General features: G+C 34.9%; 1 protein-coding gene across 8 annotated transcripts in view; it reads right to left on the reverse strand.

The window, feature by feature from the left end:
* The window catches only part of LOC123539742 (potassium channel subfamily T member 2-like), a 171,372-nt gene that overhangs the window by 90,303 nt on the left and 56,571 nt on the right, over positions 1 to 24,498 (reverse strand). Inside the window, exon 3 of one of the 8 annotated variants that reach the window (XM_045324485.2) lies at positions 22,456 to 23,047. The exons of 6 other annotated variants lie outside the window; for them this stretch is intronic. In XM_045324485.2, the coding sequence (XP_045180420.2) occupies positions 22,456 to 22,616 (161 nt within the window). In that variant the 5' untranslated portion in view covers positions 22,617 to 23,047. Of the gene's footprint in view, positions 1 to 2,863; positions 3,009 to 22,455; positions 23,048 to 24,498 lie in introns of those variants that run through there. One more of the 8 variants, XM_045324488.2, reaches the window with a different exon arrangement.

Raw genomic sequence — 24,498 nt, forward strand, 5'->3', positions numbered from 1 at the left:
GTGGCCTCCACAGTGTTAACTAGCTTTTCCATTGATTTGACCTGGTGACCTAGTTTCTGATCCTACATGACCCAGATTCAAATTGAACCTTGAGATAATCAAGATTAACATTCTGACTAAGTTTCATGAAGATACAGTCATAAACGTGGCCTCTACAGTGTTAACAAGCTTTTCCTTTGATTTGACCTGGTGACCTAGTTTTTGATCCTATATGTCCCAATATCGAACTCGTCCAAGATTTAATGGAGGGTAACATTCTGACAAAGTTTCATTAAGATAGGGCCAAAATTATGACCTCTAAAGTGTTAACAAGCTTTTCCTTTGATTTGATCTGGTGACCTAGTTTTTGACCCCAGATGACCAAATATAAAACTCTTCCAAGATTTTATCGAGGGTAACATTCTGACCAAGTTTCATTAAGATTGGGACAAAATTGTGACCTCTAGAGTGTTAAAAAACTTTTCCCTTGATTTGACAGGGTAATCTAGTTTTTGACCCCAGACAACCAATATCAAACTCGTCCAATATTTTATTGAGGGTAACATTCAGACCAAGTTTCATTAAGATTAGGCCAAAATTGTGACCTCTAGAGTGTTAACAGTCAAATTGTTGAAGACAGTCGACGGACGGGCGGACTACTGGACACAGGGCGATCACAAAAGCTCACTTTGAGCACTTCGTGCTGATCTCAGGTGAGCTTTAAATCAGAAAACCATAATTAGATTATATTTTTAATGCTTATGATATGAAGTACAGCAAAGAACTTTCAGAAATGTGACAAAGACCTTTGTTAGTTTTCTTCTTCATTAATTGATTAAAAAGGGAGTTGCCATAGAGAAAAAGTTCGAATCACTCTGAAACAGTTTTCTATTGCAATTATTTACGAAAGAAAGCCTAATTTTCTTATATATCAAACTTTGACATATGGAGGCATATGCAGCTTTGAACAAGAGCTGTCTCCATAGGATGACACATGCCCCCGATGGCACTTTGAATGAATAGTTATGGTCGATGTTAGAGTTTAGGACCTTTGACCTACAGACCTGGGTCTTGCGCGCGACACGTTGTCTTACTGTGGTACACATTCATGCCCAATAATTTTAAAATCCATGCATGAATGACAAAGATATCGACCGTACACACCCATCAATGCAATATCATGAAATATGACCTTTAACGTCTAAGTGTGACCTTGACCTTTGAGCTACGGACCTGGGTCTTGCGCAAGACACGTCGTCTTACTGTGGTACACATTCATGCCAAGTTATTTGAAAATCCATTCATGGATGACAAAGATATGGACCGGACACGAATGCACTATCATGAAAAATGACCTTTAACGTCTAAGTGTGACCTTGACCTTTGAGCTACAGACCTGGGTCTTGCGCGCGACACGTCGTCTTACTGTGGTACACATTCATGCCAAGTTATTTGAAAATCCATCCATGGATGACAAAGATATGGACCAGACACGAATGCACTATCATGAAAAATGACCTTTAACGTGTAAGTGTGACCTTGACCTTTGAGCTACGGACCTGGGTCTTGCGCGCGACATGTCGTCTTACTGTGGTACACATTCATGCCAAGTTATTTGAAAATCCATCCATCGATGACAAAGATATGGACCGGACACTAAAATTGTGGACAGACCGACAGACTGACAGACAGTTCAAAAACTATATGCCTCCCTTCGGGGGCATAAAAATGAAAATAGTTTTTCATAAGTATGCCTCTTTCTCGTAATTCCGAGCCTTCTCATTGATCCGAGCCTTTGGAAAATTTGCACTTGCAGCTATTACCTGTTTCTAAATTTTATGTATGTTGTAGCAAATCATATGAGAGATAAACAAAAATAAAAAGAAAATAGAATTACTTGCATTAAAATAGAAATATACACAACAGAAAATTTTGCCACAAAATTTGCTTATCTAAAATCATTGGGGTAATAAATAACCTTCTTACAGAAAACAGAAAGCACTTATTTTAAAACTTTTTTGTCCGCTAACACAATAAATATTTGTTCTTAATTTTAACAAAGAACTTTTTCAAAAAAGCCTTAATTTTTCAGAGCTAGTACTAATGATTGCAAGTCTCGGTTTTAACGAGAAAGAATCTGGCTGTTTCAGAGGGTTAGGGTCATCATGTGAAAGCCTAGATTATTCATTTACAAAAATCCTTAGAATTTTTCTTCATGGGGATTTTATAAGTTTAGATGTTGGAGTATCAAACTATAGCAAAAACTCTTTTGAAACTTAAATCTTCTACTGACCAGCACTGAAAAACCGGCTTAGGGGCTCGGAATAACGAGAAAAGGGCATACAAATTTTATACACTGGCATTGAAACAAGACTTTTAATATATTTATATTTCACTCGCCTTGATTTATAATTTTGTTTGAAATTGTCACCTGGTGGCATTTAATCCTACCACTACCTGCTGTTGAAATAAATAAAAAAAAAATGACATTTTCTTCTTATTTCTAAACATGTCATACAGTCTTCAGTGTATTTAACAATAATCTAAGCACATTTTCATATAAACCCTTAGGGTGCAAACCCAGGCTAGGTAAAGTATTTGTCATACACAACTGAGGCAGAAACTGATCACCTACCACCCTTCCATAATAATACTCAACTACAGTTTTGTTCTAGATTATCATCAAACTCCTGGGTTGTTTTTACAATACTTACCTGTTTCTTTGATCAGCTGAAATAGAGATCAATGACGTTGCAGGTACGGCTCTTTTAAACAAATAAAATGAATGCTTATCTACAACAAACATATACCTGTTTACTTCTTGGTTTAGTACTTAACTAACTTCAACCTTGTTATACTGTGTAAGATTTAAAACATTACTTACACCAAGTGTTTCCAATGAGTCTGATGATGATGATGATGATAATGTCTATGCCACAGATGAGGAAAATGATGATGATGATGATGATTATCTTCCATAATAAACAAGAAAATCGTTATATTCCAATAAACATGAATACAAATTTAACCTCAAATTGCCTGCACATATATGAGAGAAGACAAAATTTTGACCCTTTAAACTTTTATCTCTCTTGTATTACCTAAAAACAGATACCATGATTTGTACGCACTTAGAAACACTGAAATGTTGACTTTAATTCATAGAATAAAGTGCAATCTTTAAAATGAGTTAAAGAAACAAGTTCAGTGAATTGTTATATCCACTGTGAAAAAGACCTCTTGTCCAAGCAAAAATGTGACTGCTTATTTCGGTCACAGAAATTGTTGTAATACATACAGATCTAAGGCTCTAAGCTGTTTTTACAGCTTATCCTGGGACAATAACTGTCATATGAACAGGGCAAGCAAGAAAACAGCTGCTGTAAAGAAATAAATGTTCACATAAAATTTACTAGACATGGCAAATGAATTGGCAGTAACTGCAGTTTTTTAGCAATTAAAGGGCAATAACTCTTGCATAAGGCATAGATTCTTACTAGGTTTGCTAAACATTCTCCATTTAATATAAACATTAGCATAAAATATACACTTTTAATGACAGGGAGATCAACTAAAATTGAGAGATCTGTTTAACCAAATCAGGGGCAATAACCCTGATAATTCTGTTGATTTAAACAGAATTAAAATTTCATTGATCATTTAAAAGACACAAAGTTGCAAAGCAGGATGGACCAAAAAGTGCAGTTTCTAACTAATTAGTGAAAACAAAACTGGTATTATATTGCAGATTCTGACTGGAATAAATCATTTTGATTGCTTATGTGAAATTGTAAAGAAAACTAACATTCCTCACAGGTTTTTTCCTAATATCTATTTCACAGATATAGGCAGATTTTAACTTTTTTGTTCATTATCCAAAATGGAAATGAAGAAAATACACAATATCACTTTATCTGCAAAAAATCTACACAATGAACACTATAAACTTTTTCATCCTATATAAAATTCTAAATTCAGTATAATTATGACTTATATGCATTTTAAGTGGCCCTCAAAGGTTTTGCGCAAAATTTAATGTAAGCCCCTACAGTCTTCCTTACATGTCGTAACTGGATTAATTTCAGATTGTCTGACCAAATTTACTCCTGCTAAGTAAGTAAAAATGTAACAAATTTTTTTATAAATAAAATACTGGAAATATTTGTACTAAATAAAGTTAGTTTTTAATACAGGAATTTATTTTTTGTAAAAAGTACTAAATCCCTAGAAAGCAGAGTTGTGCATCGCAAATTAAGTTCATACAACGTATATCAATTGATAACTTACAATTAAGTAAATACTGACAAAAACAAACTTGCTGTTATTATCAATAGCTGTTATCAAACATACTCAATAATAGTTTGAATGTGGGTTCGGATCAACATTAAATCTGATTTGATTCCTTTATAGCTGGTAATATATTCATGATGAACCTCTGCACAGAAATGGAATCGAAATGTAAGACACAAAGTCTCTCTGAAAGCCAGTTCAGTTATAGAGCAGTCAAATACACTTGAACACCACTAGTGTTACAGTACCTACTGCAATCAAACAACATGGTACAACCTGTTCACAGCTGAATACCAAAAAGCCCTGCTAGAAAGCAAAACTGATCCTAAATTACATTAAACTTACTATGCGCCACTCTCTATGTCCTTCCATTCCATACGGAAAAACTGCTGTAACTCAATACTGTCACAGTTCAAAGATGTCATTTTAACGGCAGTTCACAGAACAGAAAGAAACTAAGTAATACTGCTACTGTTTCCTGTTACAACTGCTCCAAGTGCACAGCTACAACAATAAAATCAACAGTGTTCAAAACCTAAAATAGTTTTCCTTTTGAAAGGAGATCTCTTATATATTCACAATTTGATCCTTAATTTAAATTAGAACTCTGGTACAAGGAAAATTTCAACTGAAAACAATTAACTTACATTTTTCAAATAATTATTTTATAAGGAAATAATACTAAAAAGTTTTTGAATAGTATACTTTTTAAATATTAGTTACAATTATTATTATTTATTTTATTTATTTCTGCTTAATCAGAAATTATACTACATAAAATTTCCATTATGATTTTTTTTTAATCCCCAACACTAAGGCTATATGAAACTTGCTACTTCCTTTTATAATAATTCCATAGATTTATAGAAAACGAGCTAAAATATCAAATCCCAGCAGACTCCTCTGAAGGAAATCCTCTCTTTTATATAAGTATTTCAGCGTTTTATAAAAAAAATATATAATTATATGTCTAACAACCAATCAGAATGCAGGGATGATAGCTGCGTACCCGCTCACCGAGAAACTCACAGCCTCTGCTGAGACAGCATCAACGCTGGTTAGGTTTCATCGTGATCACACCATGTACGCCAACCACTTCATTGAAAACTATCGTAAGTCATTAATAAAGCTCAACAGTTTACAATAGTTTTCATAGCATCATTAAATACTGGTATGTCTGTACTCTTACAAAAAGTTATCTATTTTGTCATTGAAGCTTTATTGTTTCATTTCTTTTGTTATTTTTTTGTTTTTCAACAATGAAAACACTTATCTAAAACGCTAAAATTTCACAAAATGTAACCATTTTTTGAATTTTATGATGAACAATCCATTTGTCAATGTAATATGGCAAGGACCACTGATGGTTTCCACAGATCTCGTATTACAAAGGTAAACAGTAAATAAAAAATAACAACAATAAGGACTAGATAACTTGTTTACAAAGTTCACACTTATAGGACAATGTCTGCATGTGTTTACTTAATGTTCTTCTTCAGCCAACTTTGAAAAATGACCCACAAACATAGAAAAATGACCCACTAACATTGAAAAAAGACACGCAAGATGTCCCCTTTAAAATACAGTACAGTCAAACTTGTGCTAGCGACCACCCGTGAATAGCGACCACCTGTCGACAACGACCGGTCTCTGGTCCCCCCATAGAAAAATGTTCATTAAAAGGCCGTGAATAGCGACCACCTGGCGACCGCGACCGGCTAAACTGATTCCCAAGGGTCATATTTGCCCCCCAATAACGACCAAGCTGGACCGTTCCGGCTTGATAAATTTGAAATCCGCCGAATTGTCACTACTTTAGCCTTATAACAAACATAATAATTACTGCTTGATTGAAAATTTGCAAGTTTGCACCGGCCGAATAACGACCACCTGTGAACAAAGACCACTTTTGCTTGTTCCGAAGAGTGGTCTTTGTTCACAAGTTTGACTGTATGTGATTTCCTAGAAATATTACCTATACATAAGACTGGACAATTGCTAAGAATATATTCCTTAAATAAATTAAATAAAATGTGTCAACAGAAACAACCCTTCAAAACAAGAGCTGTCGTAGTGTCAGCAATGCTCGACTATTCAACAGTCTTGTCAGTTGAATGAATAATAAAGTCGAAAAAGGGGCATATTTTTGTAAAATTGCAAAATAGGGTTATGGAACCTGTACAATGCCTATCAGCTCATAACAATGGACTACTGTGTGAAGTTTCAATCCATTCCCATTAGTGGGTACTGAGATACCAGCTTATATACAAAGACTTAAGGATAACATGGTGTAATAGACCTCAATTTCACCAAAAGCGTACATACAACTTGATAATGTAAGCTTTAAAAATGTCAAACAACAGAAATCAGGTGCATATTGACAAGTTATATCGTGACAGAAGTTTTCAAAAATTTCCTTTAAATTACCTCCCCTGATAATTTTGGTTTTTCATGAGTTATCTCCCCTGAAAACTAGAAAAAATTGATTTTCTCCTACTCCCTATAGGGAATTTTAGATTTCTTATTGATATTTGTATCAGAATCATATAATGCAGCTTTCTACCGCAAAATTTTCTTGAAACTCAAGTTCAGATTCTCATAATCAAAGAAATTATATCTTTCCCATAGGCATCAATGTTAACTTCAATACCGATTATCTCCCCAAAAAATGATAAAATTTGAAAAATCTCTCAGTGAAAAGTTTTTAATTTTGAATGTCTTTAAAGTGACCAAATTTCATTTTAAATATTACCATCCAGTTACAAGATATGAAATATGGCTATTACACCATGTTATCCTTAACAAAAAAAAACTGCTAAGTCAAAATAGGGGCATAATTTTGTAAAAATGCAAAGTATAGTTATGGAACCTGTGGACTGCATGTCAGACCATGACAGTGAAAAAATGTGTGAAGCTTCAATCCATTCCAATCAGTGGGTACTGAGATACCAACTTACATATAAAACGTTAACCAAAAAAAACATTTTAAGTTGAAAAAGGGGCATAATTTTGTAAAAAGGCAAAATAGAGTTATATGGATCCTGTGCAATGTAAGCCAGTTTATCACAGTGAATATACTAAGTGTGTGAAATTTCAATCCATTCCCACAAGTGGTTACTGAGATACCAGCTTACATACAAAAACTAACCAAATCGGGACGCTGATGCTGATGCCGATGCCAACGCATGGGTGAGTCCAATAGCTCTACCTATTCTTTGAATAGTTGAGCAAAAAATAAACAACACGATGGAAGTTAAAAAATAATGTAGACTTTTCCTGTCAAAACCAACATATTGTGTAAAGAGCAATGTGAAATATATAATTATTGTAATTCACAGTATTTCTGTAATTTGGTCATACATTTTTTGTAACATTTTTATTGATAGGCGAAGCACATAGAACATTTTAATTACCGTAGATATGCATAACCGGTGATTTGTTTTTCATCTGTCATGATTTGAATTTGATTGCAAATGTTCAAACTGATAGTTCACTTGTTTGCCGAAAAATATGTCAAAGTGCAGCAGCACCTCAGGTAGACATGCACCAAGAGTTTGGCGTCATTCGGACGTGGGAGGGCAAAGGAAACAATGTTTAAACTAGGTGAGTATACTGTTTATAATGTATGTAATTCGTCATCGACTCTCATATTGTTAAATAATGTAGAAAGTTTGGCCAACACCAACTGAAATTTATAAACTAATGAAGTAGATGCCACAACAATGTTTGGTCATCTGAGTCTTGATCTTCAAGTGGTACAAACGATTTGCAAATGGTCCAGAATTGTTAGAAGTCACCCAAGGTGGAGGGAGAAAATGAAAAATCTGTGATTTGACGTTAATGTTAATCTATGATGCCATGAATAAAGACCAAGTACTCACGTTGAGCACCCTGTCTGATAGGCTTGGTATAAGTGTTCAGGTATTGTTCATCAAAATTTATAAAATGAAATTAAGAATATAAATTATGCAAACCTAATGAAAGCATCTTGATAAAGGCTCGACATCATCAACGACGTTGAAATATGATCATTGTGTGCCGGGTTTGTGTAAGTGACTGTTTTAGCGGAGGAGTAGCTCCTGACTGTATGATCATAATCACGTCAAATGTGCAGTGCATGCAGTTAGTAGAAAGATTGCAAATCATGATGGTATACTTTTTGTTTTGCTTCATTTAAGTATAGCTAGAGAAAAAGTCTACTTCATTTCTGAACAGCCTTTGTATAATTACATGTTTGCTGTTTCTAGAGAATAATTTACATTTTAAAACATAAATTTGACAAAGATGTTTCTAGTTACCTCCCTTTGTATGATATTTTGCATTTTGTTCTTTCTTTATACAAATGTTCTTCCCCCTTGTGGAGGATAAATGACATTCAGCTTCAAAGACAATATGCCTTACTCCAGATTCTAACCGATGTCTCCTGAATGGACGTCTTGTTATTTACCTACTGAGCTACTGGGCCAGATACGTACAAAGCTAAATATTGTGAAATAATTCATATTCATGGGGAACTAATTTTCATAGATTAAGTTTCATGGCTGCATCAACAATAAAATTAAAATCCCTATGAATAGGCATATTTTCAATCTATCTTAATTTTAATCTTATGTCTCCAAGAAATAGTCAAGACCACAAAACTTAATGACCAAAAAAATAAATTATTTAACAGAAAACATTTTCAGTTTCCTGAATCTAGTATGCCTTACTCTGACAACATGAAAAATTTTAACGCTGTATGATAGATAAGTTTGTATATCCTTGGTATTTTGGTCCAACAGTTCTTTTAGCCCAAATCTGAAAAATGTAGGGGACTTAATTCAGCCACTGAATGCTTTATACGTAAGAATTACATGTACAAAATATGGAGACTATAAACAAGAAGGCCCTGAAGGCCCTGTATCGCTCACCTGAAGTAGGTCACATTCATGGTCATTGAAGTCAGTTTTAAGATCGGTGTGCAAAACTGTACATGTCATCCAAATTTCAAGGCTGTATCTTAAAAAAGTTAAAAGTAGGTCAGTAGGTCACATTCCACATGACCCAGATTCGAACTTGATCTAAAGACCATCATGGTTAACATTCTGGCCAAGTTTCATGAAGATACGGTCATAAATGTGGCCTCTACAGTGTTAACAGGTTTTTCCTTTGATTTGACCTGGTGACCTAGTTTTTGATCCCATCTGACCAAGATCTAAACTTAATCTAAAGATCATCAAGATTAACATTCTGACCAAGTTTCATTATGGTATAGTCATAAATGTGGCCTTTAGAGTGTTAACTAGCTTTTCCTTTGACTTGGTGGCCTAGTTTTTTACCCCATATGACCCAGATTTGACTTTAACCTAAAGATTATCAAGGTTAACAATCTGACCAAGTTTCATTAAGATATATCATAAATGTGGCCTCTAGAATGTTAACAAGCCTTACATTTGATTTGACCTGGTGACCTAGTTTCTGACTCCACTTGACCTAGATTTGAACTTGACCTAAAGATCATCAAGATTAACATTCTGACTAAGTTTCAAGAAGATACAGTCCTAATGTGGCCTCTACAGTGTTAAAAAGTTTTTCTTTTGATTTGACCTGGTGACCTAGTTTTTGACCCCACATGACCCAGATTCGAACTTGACCTAAAGATCATCAGGATTAACATTCTGATAAATATTCAAAAAGTTTACAGTAACAGTCATAAATGTGGCCTCAAGAGTGTTAAGAAGCTTTTCCTTTGATTTCACCTGGTGACCTAGTTTTTGACTTCAGATGACCCGATATCGAACTCCTCCAAGATTTTATTGAGAGTAACATTATGACCAAGCTTCATTAAGATTGGGCCAAAATTGTGACCTCTAAAGTGTTAACAGTCAAACTGTTGACGTAGGACGGACAACAGACACGATCACAAAAGCTCACCTTTGAGCACTTCGTGCTCAGGAGAGCTAAAAAAGAAAGAGTGCAGGTGATGACTATAAATCAATGGTATACTGTGGATCCATTCCGAAAGCAGTTACAATATGTAAATTTTCAACATCTAAGATGCACAATGTTGACAAATAATTAACCTGCAGTAAACTATATAACCATTATAGTCTAATAATGTATATTGCCTCAAATGGATATATCACTTTAAATGACTGTGTTTTACATGCACCAATGCAGGTAAATGCAGCTAAAATGTTGTTCATTTAAAAAGCAACAAATTCATTTCTGATACAAAACAATACTTATTGCCAAGGGCGTAGGAGCTGGGGTGGCAGGGGCGGCACCTGCCGCCCCAATATTTCGAAGAGCAGCGAAATGCCGAACTCGTATATTTATCATGAAGTGCATCGGCGATTGATATGTACACATAATTTTGTCATACCGCTGACACCTTGCTAGATCACCTTGGTGACAGGGTATTGTACAAAATTGATAATCCGCAACGACCAAGGTCACTGTATTTTTACACCCCGCAGACTTGGATTATAGGCAATACATGAATTAATGAAAGTTAATCGTAATTAATTGCTTACTTCCAAACTTGCAATTAATGTTGTGTCTCAAATTCTGCCGACAAAGGAAAACACAAACGCAAATTGGATCTTTAGATGTCTTTACATAAAATATATTAAATTAAATATTTTTGACTCTTAAACATATTGTTTGAAAATCAAAGATACCAATCATAATGATTAAATTCAACGCATAAAAAAGTGTATAAAAATCCTCATAGATTTTACAGATCTAGTTAAATTAACAAGTATTACAGCTTCTACGTAAAAATATAAAAGGCCAATCACCCTTGCAATTTTGCATTTCCAAATCAATCATTTGGTATAAAGAACCCTGAAGTCCGTTCATTCAACCCTCAATGGTTCAAAGAAAACAATGAATTGCGTTTTACCTTTATAACGCCATTTAATGACTAAAATGCTATAAGGATTAGATTACCCCTTCAAGTCTGGGTCTTGTGCTCCATCCCCTACTTAGACATTGTATATATATTTATTTACTGGTTTTACCCTGGCAAGACATTGTCCGTATCTAACATCGTACCGCCATTACAGTGTTTAAACATGATAAACTGTAATTAGGGGTGAAAACTCGAAAAACAAGAGCTGTCGGAGGACAGCAACGCTCAACTATTCAACCGCCTTGTCGATTGAATGAATACGAAAGTCGAAAACGGGACATAATTTAGTAAAAAAGCAAAATAGGGTTATGGAACCTGCATAGTGCTTATCAGCTCATGACAGTGGACAAGTATGTGAAGTTTAAATCCATTCCCATTAGTGGGTACTTAGATACCAGCTTACATATAGGAATTTAACCAAAAACTCCTAAGTTGAAAAAGGGGCATAATTTTGTAAAATGTGAAGCTGAGTTATTAACCCTTTGCACTGCATGTCATATCATGACAGTGAACAAGTGTGTGAAATTTCAATCCTTTCCCATTAGTGGATACTGAGGTACCAGCTTTAATACAAAAACTTAACCAAAAATTTCTATGTTGACAAAAAGGGGTATAATTTTGAAAAAAAGCAAAATAAAGTTATGGGACCTGCTTTGTGCATGTCAGATCATGACAGTAAACAAGTGCGTGAAGTTTCAATCCATTCCAATTAGTGAGTACTGAAATACCAGCTTACATACAAAACCTTAACCAAAAAATTCTAAGTCGAAAAAGGGGCATAATTTTGTAAAATAGCATAATAGAGTTGTGGAACCTGTGCAATGTAAGTCAGTTTATCACAGTAAAAAGGTGTGTGAAGTTTCAATCCATTCCCACAAGTGGTTACTGAGATACCAGCTTACATACAAAACCTTAACCAAAAATTTCTAAATCGAAAAAGGGGCATAATTTTGTAACAAGAGATCACAGAGTGATCTTGGCGCCCACCAATGTGCCATTTTTGAGTGTTCCAAATTTCAAGACTTATTGACTAGCTCAAGGTCAAATTTCATTTCCGTACACAACACAAATCTATGCATGTGGTCCAAATTTGAAGCCTGTACCTTCAAAAATGTGAAAGTAGGTCACTAGGTCAATGTCAAGGTCAAAGTTTCTTTCGGTATACAAAACTATGCATGTGGTCCTAAATTTGAAGCCTGTAGCTACAGAAATGTGAAAGTAGGTCACTAGGTCAATCTTAAGGTCAAAGTTCATTTCGGTACATAAAACTATGCAAGTGGTCCAAATTTGAAGGCTGTAGTTTGAGAAATGTAAAAGTAGGTAACTAGGTCAAAATCCAGGTCAAATTTTACTTCGGAATACAAAACTATGCATGTGGTCAAAATTTGAAGCCTGTACCTTCAAAAACGTGAAAGTAGGTCACTAGGTCAATGTAAAGGTCAAAGTTTGTTTCAGTACACAAAACTATGCATGTGGTCCAAATTTGAAGGCTGTAGCTTGAGAAATGTAAAAGTAGGTCACTAGGTCATAATCAAGGTCAAATTTTATTTCGGAATACAAAACTGTGCATGTGGTCCAAATTTGAAGCCTGTACCTTAAAAATGTGAAAGTAGGTCACTAGGTCAATGTAAAGGTCAAAGGTCATTTCAGTACACAAAACTATGCAAGTGGTCAAAATTTGAAGGCTGTAGCTTGAGAAATGTAAAAGTAGGTCACTAGGTCAAAATCAAGGTCAAATTTTATTTCAGAATACAAAACTATGCAAGTGGTCCAAATTTGAAGCCTGTACCTTCAAAAATGTGAAAGTAGGTCACTAGGTCAATGTCAAGGTCAAAGTTTTTTTCAGTACACAAAACTATGCATGTAGTCCAAATTTGAAGGCTGTAGCTTGAGAAATGTGAAAGTAGGTCACTAGGTCAAAATCAATGTCAAATTTCATTTTGAAACACGAAACTATGCATATTGTCCAAATTTGATGCCTGTACCTTTAAAAATGTGAAAGTAGGTCACTAGGTCAAAATAAGGTCAAAGCTTTTTCCAGTGCACAAAATTATGCATGTGGTCCAAATTTGAAGGCTGTAGCTACAGAAATGTGAAAGTAGGTCACTAGGTCAAAATCAAGGTCAACTCATGTCAAGGTTCATCTTGCCACTCAAAACCATACATGTGGTCCAAGTTTGAATGTTGTAGTTACTGACAAGAACATTTTAAAAGCTTTTCCCTATATAAGTCTATATGAACCATGTGACCCCCGGGGCGGGGCCATATTTAACCCTAGGAGGATAATTTGAACAAACTTGGTAGAGAACCACTAGATGATGCTACATTACAAGTATCAAAGCCCTAGGCTTTGTGGTTTGGACAAGAAGATTTTCAAAGTTTTTCCCTATACAAGTCTATGTAAACCATATGACCCCCAGGGCGGGGCCATATTTGACCCTAGGGTATAATTTGAACAATCTTAGTTGAAGACCACTAGATGATGTCACATACAAAATATCAAAGCCCTAGGCCCTGTGGTTTTGGACAAGAGGTTATTCAAAGTTTTTCCCTATATAAGTCTATATAAACCATGTGACCCCCAGGGCGGGGCCATATTTGACCCCAGAGAAATAATTTGAATCATCTTGGTAGAGGACCACTAGATGATGCTTCATACCAAATATCAAAGCCCTAGGCTCTGTGGTTTTGGACAAGAAGGTTTTCAAAGTTTTTCCCTATATAAATCTATATAAATTATAAAAATAAACGAAGGGCCATAACTCACTCATAAATTGTTGAACCAGTCTGATTTTCAGGGGGACACAACTAGGGTACCAATACATCATTCTGACAAAGTTTGGTCAAAATCCCCCCAGTAGTTTCTGAGGAGATGCGATAACGAGAAATTGTTAACGGACGGACGGACGGACGGACGGACGGACGGAATGTCGGACGGACGGACCACGGACGCAGAGTGATTTTAATAGCCCACCATCTGATGATGGTGGGCTAAAAAAGCATAATAGAGTTGTGGAACCTGTGCAATGTAGGTCAGTTTATCACAGTGAACAAGTGTGTGAAGTTTCAATCCATTCCCACAAGTGGTTGCTGAGATACCAGCTTACATACAAAAACTTAACCAAATCGGGACGCGGACGCCGACGCAGACGCAGACGCAGACGCCGACGCATGGGCAAGTCCAATAGCTCTACTATTCTATGAATAGTCGAGCTAAAAAACGAGTATGTTCAACAGATACTGAGCAGTCCGAGAAGTCGCCAGATTGTACCATTTACTCTAGCTATATGCAAAATTTTCCCAGGGCTGCCCCGGACCCTGTTCATACGTGGGAGACACCCCCTCCCAAACCCACCCCCTCCGTCGCCCCAATGCTCAAATCGTCCCTACGCCCCTGACTGCTATGTATCCTTTACTTAAAATAGTTCTGCATGTCTGATAAACTGGAAGCAATGGTGAGGTTTGATGATAGTAGCTAAGATTTGAAATTCCGCTATAACATTTTACCCTAAAAGCAACTGCAATATAACAACATCATCTGACAGCCGGTTGCCTTCCACTGTATATTAATAAGCCCACTTATAACTTATCATTTACACATTTTGATGTTGTGTACAAAAATGAAACATTCTGACAGAAGGACTGATGGAATAAAATGAAACTAAAGCTATCACTAAAGGTGATGAATGTACCCCCCGCATGCACTGACACAGTACACTGCAATTTGACGCACACAAGATTGCATAATTATGTGGACTGTATGTATATAGACTGTATGTATACAGTATAGTAACAAAAAACAAAGTCCCATAACTATGCAGAATATTTATCTAAAAGAATGTAACATGCACCATGCACAACTAGGGTTGGTACTGATCACTTGTGTGAAGTTTCATTAAACTGTGTGTAAGGGTTTGGTAGATCAGGCACGCACAAGATTGCAGATGCAGACTGTATGTACATAGTATGTTAACAAGAAACAAAGTCCCATAACTCTGCAATTTTTGTCGCTGAAAGAACCTAACATGCCCCATGCACAACTACTGTTGTTACTGATCACTTGTGTGAAGTTTCATTAAATTTTGTCAAGTGGATGAAGAGAGATGGTGCGTACAAGATTGTGTCTATGTATACAGTATAGTAACAAAAAAACAAAGTCCCATAACGCTGCAAATTTTTTTTCTGAAAAAACCTAACATGCCCCATGCACAACTACTGTTGTTACTGATCACTTGTGTGAAGTTTCATTAAATTGTGTCAAGGGGATGAGGAGAGATGGTGCGCACAAGATTGTGTCTATGTATATAGTATAGTAACAAAAAAACAAAGTCCCATAACTCTGCAAATTTTTTTTCTAAAAGAACCTAACATGCCCCATGCACAACTACTGTTGGTACTGATCACTTGTGTGAAGTTTCATTAAATTGTGTCAAGGGGATGAGGAGAGATGGTGCGCACAAGATTGTGTCTATGTATATAGTATAGTAACAAAAAAACAAAGTCCCATAACTCTGCCAATTTTTTTTCTAAAAGAACCTGACATGCCCCATGCACAACTACTGTTGGTACTGATCACTTGGGCCCGCCCGCTTAGCTCAATAGGTAAGAGCGTTGGTCTACGGATCTCGGGGTCGCGAGTTCGATCCTCGGGCGGGGCGTATGTTCTCCGTGACTATTTGATGAACGACATTGTGTCTAATATCATAAGTCCTCCACCTCTGATTCATGTGGGGAAGTTGGCAGTTACTTGCGGAGAACAGGTTTGTACTGGTACAGAATCTAGGAACACTGGTTAGGTTAACTGCCCGCCGTTACATGACTGAAATACTGTTGAAAAACGGTGTTAAACCCAAAACAAACCAAACAAAACTGATCACTTGTGTGAAGTTTCATTAAACTGTGTCAAGGGGATGAGGAGAGATGGTGCGCACAAGATTGTGTCTATGTATATAGTATAGTAACAAAAAAACAAAGTCCCATAACTCTGCAAATTTTTTTTCTAAAAGAACCTAACATGCCCCATGCACAACTACTGTTGGTACTGATCATTTGTGTGAAGTTTCATTAAATTCTGTCAAGGGGATAAGGAGAGATGGTGCGCACAAGATTGCATCTACAGACAGACGACCAGACGGACAGACAGACAGACAGACAGACAGACAACCTGAAACCAGTATACCCCCCCTTACAACTTTGTTGTCGGGGGGTACAATAACATTAATGATGATTATGCAATATTCCCCTAGTAACTCCACCCCTGTATTTACACAACCCAAAATTATTTTTTTTATATATTAGAAATGAATTTCAGCATCACTATGGTATAAATTGTAAATTAACATTCACTCACTAGAATGATTCTAGCAGTTTTCACATACAAAAACTAAAAAAAAAATATTTTCAATAAGGCGGCCCTAACCCCACTCTTTTGCAAAATGTATGACAACACGCCACCACCCCAGTCTGTTTTATTTTGGGGTATTATACAGCAATATGTTCAAACCCAATCTGACTAAAGTACTTGATCTTCTAAATGAAGATCTGAGGATGAGCCATTCACATTCGTCTTCTGTATATTTTGAATTTCCAGTATTGCTATTTTTATTTTAGCAAATCTATTTTTATTTGAACCAATCAGACAACTTGTTTGAATGTCAAAGAGTAAGAAATATGTGCAGTCAGTCCAGGGCTCGAACCCAGGACCCATCGCTTACTAAGCAAGTGCCCTACCGACTGAGCTAACCAACTATCTGACATTTTACGACATAAGAATTGTATGCTATTATCAAAAACCAAGGCTAAATATAGTATTTTTTTCAGCTTGCAAAATGTTGTAAGTAAGCCTTTGATTGGCTAGCAGAATGGTCATCAGAACGAGGCTATCAATAGCTTGTCTTCAGATCCTAAGCGTAGCGTAATAGGAGATGTACTTCAGTTCAAACCTAGACAGAGTATAAGGAAGTGCTCAAAGAATACTTATAATGTCACCGAATTTAAAGCTGGAATGTGAAGTCTTACTGACCTTATCACAATGTCTCATTAACTCACCTGGCTGTCTTCCTTAACTTTGTGAAGAAGTTGATAACTGCCAACAGTTGACATGGTATAATCAATCAATTAATAACTTATGTATTTAAACTTATGATCGCGGAAGTTATCATTCATTTAAAACAACATTCTTTATAACCAAGATACTTTTTGAACATTGTACCAGTCCTATTAATTTAAAGGTACTGATTTGTTGATTATTCCTACTGTCAATGAACCATTGTAACCAACAATTAACGTCATGGGCTACAAGTTTTTTTTATCGGTGATTATTTGTCACGTTTAAACATAACTGACAAATATAAGATAAATCTAGCCTTGTATAACCATTCAAATTTATGAATTCATTAATAACAATGTAATTTAAATTTTTTTATTACAAAATTAATAATCCTCAAAAATTCTAACCATGGCATTATATTCAAATTCATGGAAATACTGCAGTTGTTTAGAACTATTCGATCCAGCCATTGGTGATACATGTATATTTGATTTCAAATAGATGAGCTAAAAATCTGACAGTCGTTCTATCCTCTCAAAATAAAGCAACACAGCTTTTAACTTAGTTTACTTCAAAACCGCTGATATTCTTTAACAATAAATACAGGATAAATGCAGTAACTAGAGCATGTTAAAACTTTGAGAATGAAAACAATATAATTTCTTGAAATTGGATATAGTAGTCGCAACTTGATCGCGATGGTTGACCTTAGGCTGATTATTCATATCGATTATTTCATTATAGAAATCAAGGGTGCTTAGGGTAGCCGTGTATGGAATTAGTTTGTATACAGTGCAGTATCAAAGTATATATACTTGCATTTGATCAGTTAAAACCTTCCAATACAATAATTTATATTTACACAAATTTATATTTCCTTTTTCTCGCGCAGCTCGTGTTTTACGTACACTCCTTTTCAATAATAGGTTGTGCCTCATTATGTATTATAATGCAAAGGTCAACCATCGGGGTCAAGTTGCGTCCACTATAACAATTATGACAAAGATGTCCCTTGCAAATCTACATTCACAGAAAGCGTGCTCTTACTTCATACAGCTATTTTTTTAGTTTGCCTAAGTACATTAGTAACATCACCTAAGTGTATACCTGGCTGTTAAATGCCATCAAATACAACTATGGCTTGCTGCCAATAACGAAAGAGACATGCCCTTTGCAACTTAACCATTCATCACCATATATGGAAATTAAAGATATTGCTACTTCTGCTAATTTCAAGAGACAAAACACACACTCCTGTTTAAAACGGAACCCCCATGTACAATGGTTTTAAAAATAAGAAATAAAATTCCCCCCTCCCCCTTTTAAAAAAAAACAACTTTTGATGATCGATACCATAATAATTAATCTATAATGGCCTTACTATACTTTACCATCATTTCTTGTCTGAACCACTCTTTGGAATTCATCAAAACTTCATAGGAAGCTTCATTCTCAAGAGGAGATGCGCACATTATCTTCATGCTGTTGTCTGATGATTTTTTAGAAGAGTTATTGCCCTTAAATTATTCAATATATTAAATTACCCCGCCATCCTCATTCAGAGTATTTTCAGCAAACACAAAAATTCATAAAAGCTTCACTCCAAAGAGGAATGACTTTTCTGAGTTATTGCCCTTTGATTATTCAACATTTGTAAACTACAGTAACAATTCCTTGTCCGAAGTATTTCTCAGCAATTATATTATATTTTTCCATTCTTTTGCTAACCTGATCTATGTATGACAGGTTCAGATAACATCTAAAAAATGCTATAAAATCTATCATTCCGCATGTTTTGATATTATTTTGTCATTTTTACCATTGAGGACATAAGATTATTCAAGTTTGATGGTAAAATTCTTGATGATCTGTAACATGTTTTCTCAATTTCACATTATACTGGTAGTCATAAAATATTATAACAACTACCACAACAGGATTTAATTTGACAAAACGGCCTCTTTCTGTTTCCTTCTTTTAACTTAATACAACAGAATATATAATACCATGGATGTATTTTTTGAAAAACTACCTGATTTTCATGAAAATCCGTCAAAAGATTAACATAGTAAATTATACTGTTTAGACCACAATTAAAAAAGTCTTTGTTTGCTGTTCCTGAGCCAGGTACTCTGTGAAGTTGTGTAGGTAGGTAAGCAGATTATCTTTTTTTATTTCTGTGCTACTTTAACTATAATTATTTTATATTTCTCGTGAAGATAAATGAATAAAATAAGAAAAGACATCTTATGTCATTTTATATCTGATTTGTTGATACGTTTGCGAATATTTGCAAAAAAAAATCTAAATTTTAAATAACACAATTAAACTCTTTCTGCACTTCTACAACAACGACTAAAATTCTAAATTGTTGTTATCATTTTATGTGGGAGAGGTGGACCTCAGTCTTGGCAGGATGTGTGGTGGTGTAAAACTTATTGCATTTTCGTCGGTATTTCATTTTCGTAGGGTTTAGTTTTTTTGATAATTTAATTTTGTTAATGTTTTTTAACAGTCAAACTTAATGTAGGGGGAGAGTTTTATCTGATGAGGCCATGGATCCATAATAATGTGGTTTAAAAGGATTCACCGAAAAAAGTCACACAACAAATCTCCGAAGTCGATCTAAAAAATTCCTTCTGTAAATACTGTGTGCAAAGACAAGCTATATATCTGAAACTTTATTTAAAGTAATTTACATAAGCCTCTAAATGTTGAAATCTATATGCATATGTTACGAGGAAAACACGCAAAAATTTATTATAATAGTGAATTATTAAACAGCAGAAAACTTACGACATGAAACACAAGTGTATTGTTTTCCCGCCAAAATAGGACAAAATAGACAGGTTACCCTTCTCAGGACCAGAAATGGACAGGAAATATAAGTTCCCGCTGTAAATTTTCTTTTGATTTATATTGACCTGAAATGCACCACAACGTAATTATTTTCGCAAACGTGCACAATCGATCTCATTTTCGAATTAACCAAAAGTATCCTCAGATGTTAAACAAGAGGTTCTTACAGTTTTGTATACAGTTGTTTTTTTTTGTGGTTCAATACGTTTTTTTCTTCTTTAGAATGGACTGCAATATTGCAGCAAACTACTTTGTTGTTTTTTGTTTACGACGCTTTCTATAAAAGATAGGTTCTTATCTGCAACATAATTATTGAAATTTATGAGCAAAAATAACATTTACATCTAAACAAGAAGCTGCGTTCAACGCTTGATGCCCCCGGTGGCATCCTTGTCGATACAAAGCAACCTAAGTAAAAAACGAGGTCAAGGTCATAGTCAAACTGAGGTCAGGTGATGTTTGAAGATGAGGAATGGTCACAGGTTACATCTGCATTAGTATCAAGTCATTCTAGTAAGGGGTATTGATGCTAGAGGAAATGGTCCCATTTGGTTAACCAAGAGATGGCTCATACAAAGCAACCTAAGTCCAAAACGAGGTCAAGGTCAAGGTCAAACTGAGGTCAGGTGATGTTTGAAGATGAGGAATGGTCACAGGTTACATCTGCATTAGTATCAAGTCATTCTATTAAGGGGTATTGATGCTAGAGGAAACAGTCCCATTTGGTTAACCTTGTACGGACGGACCAACGGAAGGACGGACAGGACAATCACTATATGCCTCCCGCATCAGTAGATGCCAGGGGCATAAAAAAGTGTTACAATGGTCTGACGTAAATATGGTATTTTGTGCTTTGAAAATTAGCTTTTTGCACTCGTCGGCAATATGAACCTAATTTTGTAAGCTTGTCAATGCAGCAATCAATAGCCGATTAAATGTCATCTAATATATTTTTCACACCTTGTGATGCTAACACATGGACTAATGTAATTGTCGACCAGTGATAGAAATTCAGGGGTTAATTGAAAGTGACAGACGTTTGGGGGTTAATTGAAAGCACTGCTCTGTCATGTAAATGCACTTTGGGTTAATCTTCTGAAGCACAGTGTTTTAGTGGGTCGCTCGGGAGAAAGCAAACAAACCTTATTTTAATTTTGGCCTAAAAGAGTTATCTATTGCTGCAAGTTCTGCATAGAAAAAGTGCAATCGAGAGGAAACATTTGATTAATGTTGAAAATGATTAGGCGTAAAAAAAAATTGTTTGTTTCCGGTATCCTGACCTACCCTAAATTTTTAGCCCGACCCTAAATGTTGGAGAATATTTTTTTCAACTTTTTAACAAAAAGTTGCAAAATTGCACTTTTTATGCTTTAAACATGGCCAATGATGTTAGAAATCAACTTACTGATGCTCTAAAGCATAACCCCCTTATTTGTATTCATTTTTTGACACAAAAATAATTTCCGAAAAGTCTCCCTTAATTAAAAATAAAAAATCCCCCCAAAAAAATTCCGACCTACCTACCCTAATTTTTTTTAGCATGTTACCGGAAACAAAGAATTTATTTTTAGGCCTTACTGTTAGGAAGCTCCTGACCAAGTCTGGAAAAAAGCCATCAAACATTCTATTTCTAACTCTTGTGACCTTAATGTGCAGTCCAGGAGAACCATATAAACAAATTCTATGACTGTTTCACACTTGAAGTTTGGTGATTCTATGCCATCAGTAATAACACTTAACCTTTGGTTCCAATGAGGTAAAACATTCTCTTATACACTAGAACTTGTATTTCAAATAAGCTAAAACATATCCCTTGAATGTCAAACTGACTTATCATACATTGTTATAACATCAACATTTCCCTTTATCTATGTCACTAGAACAATAAACAAATAATAAATGTTAACAAATGTAATGACATGTCACTTTTAAGCATAATATATATGTAATTATATATACACTGAAAACATCAAACATAACTGGCAAAAGGACTTAATGACAGCAACAAACATAACAACTGGCAGCAACAAAAACATCTGGATGGAAAATAGCATTGTACACATTATAACTGGCAACAACAAACAAAATCTACATTAAAATTCTCAACAAGCATAACAATTATAGGCAACAACAAACAACATTTGAACCAGCAACAAACAAAACAACTGGCAGCAACAAACAACAATAAAATGAAAGCTGGCAACAAGCATAACAACTGGCAGCAAGACAGCAACAAACACAAAAGCTTGCAGCAGCATGCAAATAGACTGTAAAGCAGTATAAACAGCTTTTCTGTAATTATCAATGTGAATTCTGGCATAATTATAATTAATACTTCTTTTCTAATCCTTGTATGTTTGTCTCGGCAGTATAAAAATATTACCTATGCCAGTCATCTTCATCGTCACTGGAATCTATAGTGAAGAATTCCTCTAGGTCCATTCCATCGCACATGCTTGGCGACTGCGACTTTAGTAACTTTGGAGCTTGCATAACTGACTCTACTTCAAAATCCACAAAGGTCATTGTATTTGTCGAATCCATGTGTTTGTAATCTCTTTTTATTTATTTCCCGGAGTCACTGTTTCTTTTTCAATATATATTTTACGTGTTTTCTCTATTCGCAGATTCTGCCCTATAATTTCGTTCATAAATTGTAATATATTCTAGTCCATATGACATGTAGAAACACTTTTGTTTAATTAGCATAATGCACATTTGAAAAATAAAACATATATTAAATATATGAATAATACACTATCTGACACTCTCCCTGTGTATATGACAGAGAAAACGAGCAGATTTCACAAAATCCTCCTATAAATATCCTACGGCAATTTTATGTTAAACCGTTAAACCGCTTTATTACATTAGCATTCATTCCATCACATCCATTTTAAATAAGCGGTAAGTGTCTTTGTTTTAAATCAAAGTCAGCATAATTTTCTGCAGCGGATAACACTTGCTTCTTTGCTCTGGAAGAAAAAAAGAGTTTTCAGCCTCAAGTTACAGAAACGTTCTACAATTCCCCTGCTAACTGGAAGATCTGTAAAATGATTTCCAGATTTTTAAACTTTAAATGAACTTGCTATTTTTTTCACATGTTTTCTGCATAAAAGTCTTCTAATCTTCAAACTGTCTCCAGTTATTTGGCAGCAGAATTATTTTGGAACTCAAGTTTCCATGCATTCATGTATAAAAACTAATACATGTTAACATAAAGAAGAATAGATTATATCAATGTAGAGTAAGTATACATTTGAGTTCACGGCCAACTTACATCCTAAAAGAATCATGTTACTGCATAAATAATAGATGAATGATATCTCTTGCCATGATGGCCTTCTCTCATGTAAATTAAATCGCCACTTCATTTTTTTAATCAAGTTTTTGGTCACACATCATATCCAAAAGTAATCAAATTTTTTACATTTATACTGAAAATACAATAAAATAAAGATTTTATCATAGCTTTTTACATCTATAGGAAGAAAAAATGTTTTTATAACCTTTTTTACTTTTCTGAACTTCTATTACAAATTGCTACTCTTTTAAACATTGAATACTAAAAAATTTGACCGATTTTTCTCTAGTGAAATCTTGCTGACATCCTAATTTGAAAATGCAAGTTTAAAGGGACAAGCCTCCAGATTTTTTTTTTTTTTTTTTTTTTTTTTTAAATATGTGTAAATAACAAGAGCACCGCCTTGCGGATGCTGACGCTCATCTGATTTTTTTTGTGTAATAGAAATATTGTCCTACCCATGATTTTCTAAGTCTAAAAAGGGCCATCATTCTTGCAAAAAGCAGGATAGAGTTATGTTTCTTGATGTACAGTGTCCACTTATGATGGTGAAAAACTGTTGCAAGTTTTAAAGCAATAGCTTTAATAGTTTATGAGAAAAGTTGACTTAAACATAATACTCAACCAAGAAAATGATTTTCTAAGTCAAAAAGGGGCAATAATTATTGCAAAAAGCAGGATGGAGTTATGTTGCTTGCTGTACAGGGTCAGCTTATGATGGTGAACAAGTGTTGCAAGTTTCAAAGCAATAGCTTTGATAGTTTAAGAGAAAAAGTTGACCTAAACATAAAACTTAACCAAGAAATCTGATATTTTCTAAGTCAAAAAGGGGCCATAAATCTTGCAAAAAGCAGGACGGAGTTATGTTTCTTGCTATACAGGGTCAACTTATGATGGTAAACAAGTGTTGCAAGTTTTAAAGCAATAGCTTTGATAGTTTAGGATAAAAGCTGACCTAAACATAAAACTTAACCAAGAAAACTGATTTTCTAAGTCCAAAAGGGGCAATAAATCTTGCAAAAAGCAAGATGGAGTTATGATTCTTGACGTACAGGGTCTGCTTATGATGGTGAACAAGTATTCCAAGTTTCAAAGCAATAGCTTTGATAGTTTAGGAGAAAA

This window comes from Mercenaria mercenaria, chromosome 16 (assembly GCF_021730395.1).
Source record: "Mercenaria mercenaria strain notata chromosome 16, MADL_Memer_1, whole genome shotgun sequence".
In the NCBI taxonomy this organism is placed as follows: domain Eukaryota; kingdom Metazoa; phylum Mollusca; class Bivalvia; order Venerida; family Veneridae; genus Mercenaria; species Mercenaria mercenaria.